At 38.5% G+C, this 10,673-nt stretch overlaps 1 protein-coding gene across 1 annotated transcript in view; it reads left to right on the plus strand.

Annotated features, from left to right (window-relative positions):
* Nucleotides 1-5,358, plus strand: part of XRCC5 (X-ray repair cross complementing 5) — a 50,249-nt gene extending 44,891 nt beyond the window's left edge. Inside the window, exons 20-21 of the mRNA XM_039555282.1 lie at nucleotides 2,980-3,051; nucleotides 3,782-5,358. Coding sequence (XP_039411216.1) covers nucleotides 2,980-3,051; nucleotides 3,782-3,796 — 87 coding nt within the window. The 3' untranslated portion in view covers nucleotides 3,797-5,358. The remainder of the gene's footprint in view (nucleotides 1-2,979; nucleotides 3,052-3,781) is intronic.
* Nucleotides 5,359-10,673: the final 5,315 nt, after the last annotated feature.

The following is a 10,673-nucleotide window of genomic DNA, read 5'->3' on the forward strand; positions in this document are numbered from 1 at the left end:
TGCTGACTAAGCAATTGGCAATTCCAGGTATTCACTAGACGACCACTTCCCCGCACACTGTCCAAATCCAAACCCAGAACCTGATTTCCCATGTCTGTTAAGGGCTCATGACTTTTTCATTAAGAAACTGGGAGACTGCATATTCTTGGAGTAAGATCTGCAGGGATAGAATATTTTATCTTGATGTTGTGGGGCTGGTATAAAATCTAGTCCTCTTTGGTCCAATTAAACCCTGCCACAGGTTTCCTGTGTGATACAAAGCCAGCATTCCTAGGTCTACAGCAGATTGCAAAAGTGGTTGATTTGTGTTCTGTACCGAAGGCAATACCTTTCACTAAAGGGTTATATTGGATTTTTTTCAAGTATCTTCCAACAGAGTAAGGTCCATGTTTTCTTCACCTCTGTAGAGGTTATGTGCAATCCTGTAGGTCATGGGCTTGTCTATCAGTGTAGTCCTGTGTGACACAAGAGCCCTTTCTCTTACGTGCTGTTTACTAGCTGCTAGTAGTTTCAGGACTGTTTTGTCTGTAAGATTACAGGTTTTATAGGGTTGCTGTCCACAGGAAAAAGAAAGACTTACCAAGCTGCTTATTAGACAGGTCAAAGTTTCCTTTTTCTTTTTGCTTGATGTAGGTTATCCACGCATATTTTCCTCTCACTGAGAAAAATGTTTTTTTTTTCCCCTGTAACAGTGGAGATAGTCTTTTTAGAGCACAAGGATGGTAGGTTAAAAGAGCAGGAATGTCAAGTGCTTTTTCTGGTTGCTTTGGGGAAGATAATGGATTTCAGCACAGCTATTATATGTAATTTGCGTTTGCATAAATGTAAAACAGGTTTTCAGAAAAAAAAACCAACTTTGGATGTTCAGCATTTGATGGAAACTTCAGGTTTCAATTTACTGCAAATCTTCATTGTACATATCTCTAGCTTCTGGCTTCCTTTGTGTAATTCAGTGTGAGAAAGCTGACGGTAAAAATTTCGCAAAATATGCTACTTTCAGAAAAAGCATTTGACTCTTAAATATGAAAAAAGGAAATTTGATCTGGCACAAAAAGCCTTTCAGAGCTGACAAATGTCATTAGGTTTTAGTTTCAAGTATGTGCTTTATATTACTACTAGATTAAGATCTCTTCCAACAAAAAAGATACGCAGACATAATGGCATCCTGAAATTCTAGTTCCTTCTGGCCCTGTCACATTCCCTGCCTCTTTTTTTTTCAGCTACAGAATCTCTATGATAAGTTAAACTCAGCATGTTAAAACATGAATGTTGTCTGTGGAGTGAGATTTCTACATTCCTCTTGGATGTTGCTGTTTAGGATGTAGGAAAGGTCTGACCTTTGGTCGCTGAGGCTACGGGGCAGAGGTTGCCTGTATCCTCTGTCTTTGGTGTTATCCAAACATGATGTATTTGCTTTTCATCCTAGAGGATGCAAAAGGAAAGTCACAGAGTTTTACCCCATGTCTAAAGCTGTTACTAGGGTTCTAGAGAAGGATCAGAATATTTTATTTATTTAAAATAATGTTTAAGCTTTTCACATTACAAGTGTATTGTCTCAGAGATTGGTGATGTTGATAGGGATCCCAGGGCCTCTTCCTCTCTGGCTGATGCAGTTGAAGTCCCCAGCTGAACAGCAGCTCCATTTTAGCACAAAAGAGTTATCTAAGCAGGTATTTATAGTCTGTTTAATGTGGCTGTTTTCTACTTAGCTGTTCTCTTTCATCATCTGGAGTTACACTGAAGTTGTTTCTGACTTAAGGGTGACAGAACTCAGTCTTGGAATGTGGCTTTTCCTCCTCAGCTTCACATCTATGTTTTATTGGGGGGCAGGATTGTTTCTGGCTCTGTATATTCGTTCTGGTGCATTTTAATAAGAAAAGAAAAAGATTTTATATTAAGGATATTGGTAAAAATGTAGTAACTAAGACTTGTAGACAACTGGATGCTTTTTAAAATAAGAGTTAAGTATTGCTATTTTTTTTCCTACGATTTTAGTTGGGGTATTTTTAGGCTAAGAGGAAAGTCTGTGAAATAATTTGGAGGTGGTTGTACTCCAGATATTGCCTGTATGTTTGATTTCAGTTTTTATAGTATCTGAGTAACTTACCTTTCTCTTCTGTTTATGAATGTCATGCTTTAAGTGAAGGGCATATGGTGAGTTGTATCAGCAGCTACGGCAATGCAATTTTACATAATGAATTTTCTGTTTTTAAGACTGGCATTCTAACAGTCTAGCATGTTAGAGGTTTGGGTTTTTTTTAAAATTCATGTCTTTGTTCATTTGGTAAGTGTTAATTGAATTAAATGGGGAAGCTTGTAAGTTCAACACAGAACTAGAATGCTGTGTGTAGGAAATGTCTTAAAGAAGCCATTGGTTAGCTCATGTGTGTATTCATATCGGGGCGGGGGCAGTTTGTTATCCTTGATCATTCTGTAGCTGCACACAATATTTTTAAGAACATAAAGCTGGTCAAATTGTAACAGATAAAATTTCCATCTAACCCAGAATCCCATGTCTGATGATGGACAAAAAGGGATGGGCAGAGAAAAATGCATAGTTCCAGGCTCCAGCCATTGATGTCTCAAAAACTTTTTGTGCTTGAGGTTGTTTCTGTGGACTTAGTAGACTTCAAATGATTTCTCTTCTATGCACCTTGCTTATCTCCCCCTGAGACTGGGAATAATATTTGCAGCATCCTTATCACCGGGTGTTCTACAACCTTAACCATGTGTTGTCTCAAGAACCATATCCTTTTGTCTGGTTTTTGACACACTTCACCAAAAAATCCTTTAAAAGCAAGTCTTATGAAGTTTTGTTGTAGTTTAAGATGGTTTTGGAGGGGGGAAACCATAAAAATTTTCTTCCTGATTTTTAAGTACAGGTGGGTTTGTTTTGATATACAGAGGAGACATTCTGTTAATCTAACATTAAAGGTTTTCAGTTTTGTCAGTATCATATAAATACATTTGTATTTTTAGTTCTTGGCTCCAAAAGAACTGAAAAATGAAATTCTGCCTCCTACAGATGAAGGTGGTGATGTCGATGATCTGGTGAGTACCATAAAGATATGCTGTGGCTTTAGAATTAAGCTCTAAGTGAAAGGTACAATGAGAGAGCCAAATGCTTTTTAAAACAGTAGATATTAGAGTGCATGGCTTAAAAACACCTAAGGAATTGAATCAGAAGAGCCATGTGAAATTACTTACTTGCTATTGTAAGACTTAGCCAGGTGTGTAATTTCACGATGGCAAATACTACGTTATGTAGTAACATAGGTGTTTACGTGGGTGAAATGTGTCCTCTAGATTGTTTCAAAAGGCCATGCATTTGATAGTGGATTGGTATAATTTACTATAATAGCATTTTTTAAAGTTTGTAGATCTTGAACAGTTAGTTATATGGGTTGAAAACTGAAATTCAAGGATATCAGGTTTTTTAATAAATATTTTAGCCATCTTTTACGGGCTGACTCATTACAAATCTGTCTCCAAGGCTTAAGCTGATGATGTAGATGGTTTTAAAGAACCTTTGATAACAGACAGATTTCTACTTTTGGACTGTACTTTAAAAATCTATAAATTGCAGATATGATGATGTGAAGATGAGATTTTTAGGTTTGATTTTGTACTTTATAGCAGATTAGTATTAAATTCTGTGCAATCCATTTATGTTCCATGATAAGGATTTCCAAATTTGCTTTGTTTTCTCAGCACTAAACACATGTACGAAATAATTTCAATTCAATGCTGCTTCTTTCAAATCTGTTTCTTCTGTTTGCAGCTGGACATGATGTGACTGGTGATATATGGTGACAATACAAGCAAAATTTTGGAAGGGCTCTCTCTTTGAGATGGGGCACAAAAGAAGATGCTAATGAGAAGACAGTACATTCATCTTTATTTTCTCAAATGAGAACAGAAATCCCAGAGACATTTCCAGCTGGTATAAATGTCATCTGACTTTTCAAAGCCAGAACAGAAGATTGGAATTGTCTGAAATATTTGGGAAGTAATGATATCTTTAAGGCTTTTTTTTTTTTTTCTTTAGAACACTGAATTTAGCTTGTCCTTTGTATTGCTTTCAGCTAAACACTACTAGATTTGATGAGAACTGCTCTGGTGCCTGAAATTCTTGTTACATTTCCTGGGAAGGAAGGCAGAAATGTCACAGCAAAGTTATCAGGTAATACTGAGTATTTAGTGGAGGTAACCTTGTAGCTTTATTGTTACAGAAAGGAAAGCATCTCTATTTTCATGCTTTAAGAAAACCAACCAACTCAAAACAAATAAACAGAAAAACAAGATAGTGCAAAAAAAACCAAGCCCAACAAAGCACCACAGAAATCACCACAGAGGCTTGTGGGAAAAAATTCTAGGCCGGGGACTCACAAGTTAATAGTTTGAAATACACAACAGAATCTAAAGCACACAGCAGAGCCAAGTGTGCTGATTTTGCCACACTGTCTGCAGATCAGTAATTATGGTCATGTCTGTACTGCAGGTGCTCTATCCAGTCAGCTCAGCAGCCACTCAAGGTCTCTGTCCCTTTCTGTTACACATTTTCCTGTTTTGTGAGCTGGGATTTTTTGATTTTTTAGACTTTTAACTAGTACAGTTACTGTAGACTCCTGGTGCTGAAAGGAAGAGTGACTCAGTTCTATCTCCATTTCATACACTGCTGAGAACTGCTAACCCAGAGTGGAAGAAGCCATGACAGCTGTACACTGATAGCTGTGATAGATAAGTGATAATAGTTAATACTGGTAACCAGGATGGAGTAATGTCTACACAGAGCAATCCAAACTAGTCAAACACTGCTTAGAAAGAGACATTCAAATCTGATTACAGAGCTGAAGAGACAGTAATGACACCTTCACACATACTTGTCTGTTACAACCAGATTAATTCCTTTATAAGCTGTTCTTTCATTATTGTTAATGTATAAATATACTGTGCAAAATGGTATTAAGATCACATAGAAAGGAAAAAACATGATCTGTAGTTGCAAAATGTTGTGGAATATCTGCACTTTATACTGGCCAACAGCTCCTGTGTGGGAAACAGCAATTGCTTTTTGCCCCTCCTTCCTTACAAAGCACCTTATTCTGTCCTCTCTTGCATCCTATCCTGACTGAGTTGAAAGCATTTCTCAAGTGCAGATGGCAGGGAACAAGTGATCTTTGTAGATCTTTATAGCTTTTGTGTCACCAGAAGATATTTTTCTCAACTGTAAATAAGAATTATTTGATCAGTGTTTTGAATGTCTTTTAAGGTCAATATATGGTGTATACTGGCTGGGGGTTTCTTTTGCACTTTTTTTTTTTGTTTGTTTGTTTAATAAAAGTATTTTAAAGGTTGGGTTTTGCCTTCAGAGCCATGTTTGCTAAAATCAGGTGACTACTTATGCAGTACCTAAAGGAAACTATCAGAAGCCCCTTTTCTGGGCCTACAACACAAACACTGAATATCAAAATCCCTTTACAGAAGCAGAGTATACTTATTCTGTTCTTTACAAACTCTAAACTTTGCAACACCCCAGTAAAGTAGTTTTTACTGTATTGCAGAGATGATGAGAAAATCTTGGTCAAGACCACATAGAATATGGAACCTGGGGACCAGAATATGGAATTACTTTGTTTCTTTTGATTTAGTTGACCACATTTCTAGAGTGTATTGCTTCTGTCAAGGAATAGACATGTAGTTTGTGGAGAATTGCTGCATAGGTCTTGTTGCTACCTGTACAGCACAGTATGTACAGGTAGGCTCAGTGTGGTGATTGAGTTGCTAGTACTGAAAATAGGAATGAGAATTTATGACTCAAAAGTGAATTCTTGGAAGGCAAGAAAAGCATCTTTCATTGTACCCAGCCTTCTGAGTATCAGTCTTCAGAAGCTTCTGATCTTAGTGAGGGTCTGTCACATCAGCAGCCTGATTTTACATTTGTTCTTTGGCAAAGGGACAGCTTTCAGGTTCTTTTCAATGACTGGAAGAGATCTTGCATTTAGTTCAAGCTCACGTTTTCAGTTACGAAGTCTGACATACTGTTTACATTGAGAATTCTCATTTTCAATTGCCACACTGACCAGTCCTCAGAAGCACTGGAGCAGTTAGCTGTCCACTTCAAAAGCAGCTATAAAGGAAACACAGTGTGCATTTGTTTTCTTGCAAGCAGCAGAACATCCCTTGTCAGGTACTTTATAGCCAGTGAAATTATCAGTGTCTACAAAAAAGAAGACTGATTTTTGTTATATATTACTGGTTTATTTTCTCTTTTCCCCTGGAAATAATGCCTCTCTGGAAAGCTCTTTGAATGCTAATGATATGGGGCAGTAACCTTACTTAGCTTTGTTTGCCAAGAGATCAAAGCTTATGATTGTTGTCTGTGTCTTTCAGTTAATCTGCTGCTCATTGGGCAGAATCAGCTTTGATGGAGTGGCAGTGATTTCAGCATTATGTTTTTAAAGTTTTTTGTAAAAGTTGATGCTGGGAAGAGGTGAAAGGAAAAGGAATGATGAGTTCAGCCTCAGGAGAGTTTCTCCCCTCTTCGTCTGGCCCAGCAGCTGAGAGTTCCAGCCAACAGCCTAATAATTGTGTCACATCAGCCTAGTCTCCAGGTCCTCTTCTTTCTTCTCTTCCTTAATTAGAAGAGGTGTGTGGACTAAAAGAATATATTTTGCAGTGTGGACTTTGGGAGGTGGAGAGTATACAAAGGTATTATACCAGGAAGTGTAAGTAATACGTGAGGGAGCTGGGATCGTAGCATGGAACTGAGAATACTCCACAGAAAAGGACGAAATACTGGGTTTGGGAGTCATAGAGAAGACTTAAGACTCTTCTGGTGACACTATATAGTGAATCTGTAAGTATCTAGGCTATATCAGTTCTGCAGGCAAAGCTTGTTGCTCTGTCACTGGGTGGTGGGGGTCTGCTAACTGGGTTATGCAGTTCTCAAGTTTGATCTCATTCCTTTTTGTACTCAGAAACCAAACTTGTCCTCTTGGACAGTTGTCAATATGCCACAGTAATAAAAAGTAACTTCTAGAGTGTTACGTAGTTGAAGACTTGTGATTTGTGTGATACTAACCAGGTTGAAATGAATGTCAGGTCACCAGTATGGTGTCAACATGTTTGGAGCATTCTGAAAGCAAGGCTTTGTCTCTGTCCTTAGAAAGTGGCACAGAAGTGTTACACGTACCATCAAAGCACTTCTAATGTGAAGAGACCTGTTCTGCTGCACTCTGGTCTCTTAATGCCTGGGTGGATTTGCATCTTGCTAACTTTCCTGGTATTTGGGTTTTGACAGAATTGTCTATTTGATGTTGGAGCAGGGTCTTTGGGATTAGAAAACGAGGAAGGAAAATCAGTTATCTCAGTTGTGAATTCTACAGACATAGGCCATTTTTATATTTTGCATTTGCACATGATGAAAGGCAAGGGAGGAATTCCCTTGTGATCTCAGTGGGGTTGGGGATAATCTGGAAAGAAGAGTTTTGTCTTGCATGTTGCTAAGCTGGCAAATACACTGGTGGATGTTGCTGCTGTGCTTGTAAGCGATAGGGTGGGTTTGGGTTTGTTCAGCCTCACCGCCATCAGTGTGAAATAAGCAGTTAACTTCTGCTGTTGGTTTGTGACAGTGGAAAACACATTTCCACTAAACTTTCAGCTTTGCTTCCTTTCCACTTCCATCTTCATTCTGCTCTTGGTACCTTTACAGTAATGGAGCCCAGTGCTGGGAGCACTTGTGAATGTCACATGTAGGAAACCTCCAAGTTTTCTTGTGTCTCTTTTGAGATGCAGGTTACAAAGATTTTTTTGAAAACCCAAAATGTTCTAGCAGGGGACTGGAGGTCCACCCAGGCTTGTGTTTCTAAAGGCTCTGAAGAACTATCACATAGAAAAAACAGTTCTTTCAGCAAGCCCTCACTGCTTAAAGGTGCTGGTAAAGGAAGGCAGCACTGACTTCTGCAAGAGATGATTTGCTTTTCTGGGGGGTGGAGTTCATGTATAGCATTTCTCTGCACTGTTTTGAAGGCAGCTCTAGGAGAAGTTCTGCACCAGTTTGGACTCTTCTCTTGTGATTACTGAACCTGAAAAGTTTAGAGGAATAGATTACCACATATTAAAGAAAATAAAGGAAACCAGAATAGATGAAGTTTTCTTTTGTAATACGGTCATAATCTGATATGAAGAACTAAAATAGATATATTTAAAAAGGAAAGTCTGTGTTTTAGTCTCTCTTACCTTTCCCAAAGGATCAAAAACCACATTGAACTCTGCATAAAAATTTGGCGTAGAGGCAGAGATACTCTTTACAAGAAAATTACTTGGAAAACATTTGAACAAATCTTAGCTTGATTGTATTTTTCCATGCAGCAAGTTTTGGTAAGTGGAAAGATTAGTGTCCTGTCTTCCCCCTTTTACTGTTTTGGAATAGCGTTTGCACTTATGAAAATAAAAAAACTAAACAGGAACTAGAAAACCTCTCCGTTTTGTTTTTACAAACCAGACATAACTTTAGTGCATCTGTGAGATGAGTGCCTTAAAATAGAGTCTTTGCTCATCTGACTCTGCGCATACTGCACTTTTATGACTTAAGCTGGATAGAAGTTAATCTGCTTCCTCCCAATAAACTTTGTGAAGACAGCATGACTAAGACATAGTAAAATTAATTCTGTTCCTTCTGATGCCTTGCCAGCACAAGTCTCAACAGTTGACCATCAAAAGCACCTCTTTTGCCAGCACACTGAAATACTTACAGTACTTTTTGCTGTTACCAAATAATGAATTATTCCACAGCACTAAAAAGTACTCAGATTTGGTCACATATATATATTTACTGGTACATTAATTCTTAGGACCCCTCTATATGCACCAAGTCAGCTGTATGGACTGCTATGAAAGTTTGGGGAGCCTATAATGGAATTAGTAGGTTGACCATGGAAATATATTCATTGTTGCTTTAAATATATCAAACCAAAGGATTGTTTTTCTTCATGGTCTTACTGGGTTCCAACTCTGTCTCATCCTTTCTTCCTATTTTAACATGCAGTAATAGGCAGTAATAACTGTCATTTTCTTTTCCTCCAGAAGGGAGTGAATCTTGCAGCTTTCAAGATATTAACAAAAAGCAGAAATGCCTCCAGTGTAGGGTATAACTAGAAACATTTTCTATCTGTTGTCTGAGACAATGCATAAAGGGAGCACAAGCCCCTGAGGAGACCAACTGTGGTGCAGGTATTTTTGCCTGAAGCATGTGAATCAGACATAATGCTAGGTAAAGAAAGGTAAAATAGCTGTTAATACCTGATTGTTTGGGTTTTATCTGACTTGGATGTATGAGAATGCCTTCTCCAGCCTGCTAATGCAAGTAGTCAAATGGCAAAGGTTCTCTCCCCATGGAGTGAGTACGCCTACAATGTGAAGAAACGCCCCCCTGTACTATGCTGACTTTTCACAAGAGTTACAGGAGCTATATCAGAATGCTTAGGGACCCTTTGCTTACTCAGAAAGGAGGGAGTGGGGTGGAGAGAATTTTTCTGTGGTCCCAAGCAGGCAAGTATTGAAGGGCCTGATCTGAATGAGAGCCAGCCAAGAGCATTTCCCTGTGATGCCTTAGCACTGTGCATGTAAGTCCTGTGTGAATTTGATCTCCTAGTCCACAGCTGTCCTGAATGTTGAGAAGGTGTCACTTCTCTGCCTGCAAAGGATAATAAATGGATCAGCAAAGGCGCACTGAGAAATCATATGATTTCTCAATCTAGTGATTGTGATGTAGATTCCTCCCTATTAGTCCTTGAGATCTTTCAGTAGTTACCACCTGTAGGATCTCTACATTTCAGTTTAACACCAAGGTTTAGAAGGCCGAATCCTCTCCAAGAAGAGCACAGCATAAGTGATAGTAATCCACCTTTCACAGAACTGTGCTGGGCACTGTACAAATTTGTGTATCATCTGAATCCCACTTTTAACTAACATCTGATCTTCTAGCAGCTCAACTTGCTGATTCACTTCGTTTTCTTGGGCAGGCTGGGGGGAATTTATCAAAGCTAACATCAGCCAGCAAGTATATCCTTTTTGTCCCTGAGTAAGAGGAATAAAGATTTTGGGAAGGAAAATAGGTTTGGTGATAGGAAAATTGCATATATTTAATGAACTTGCTTTTGTTTTATGTGCTATCACTTAAAGTACCAGGACTATCAGTGTGTTTTGTAGCTATTAAGCCATTGCTTATCTGGTATGGGTTGTGCTTTGCAGACAGTAACATTATCTTTGGATAAATGCACTTACTGCAGAAATGCCTTGAAGAGACAGAGATAGGGAAGGTTTCTGTCTTTAGTACTTTTGCTGGCTAACAAACAAGGAAAACTTGGAGAGCACCTGCACTTACAGGGACCATAAGAATAGCTAAGGTTGGGTTTGGTGCACGTTGTTTGTAAGGGGTCTGTGGCTTTGTCACAAGGGGTGGTTCAAAACTCTGTGAGATCTGGTGTTCAGGCTTCTTGGGAGATAAAGGAGGTATTCTAGATGAAGTGTGTTCTATCAGAGGTGAATCCTCAATGATTCCATCTAAATCAGCCTGTAAATTAAACAGAGAAACAGGCTGTCCTCTGTAGCTGCATTAAAATTTTTTCATTGTCTTATTTCCTAAGAATGTAAGAGAGCTAATATGGTTC

The sequence above is a fragment of the Corvus cornix genome, chromosome 7 (genome assembly GCF_000738735.6).
Source record: "Corvus cornix cornix isolate S_Up_H32 chromosome 7, ASM73873v5, whole genome shotgun sequence".
Classification (NCBI taxonomy): Eukaryota; Metazoa; Chordata; class Aves; order Passeriformes; family Corvidae; genus Corvus; species Corvus cornix.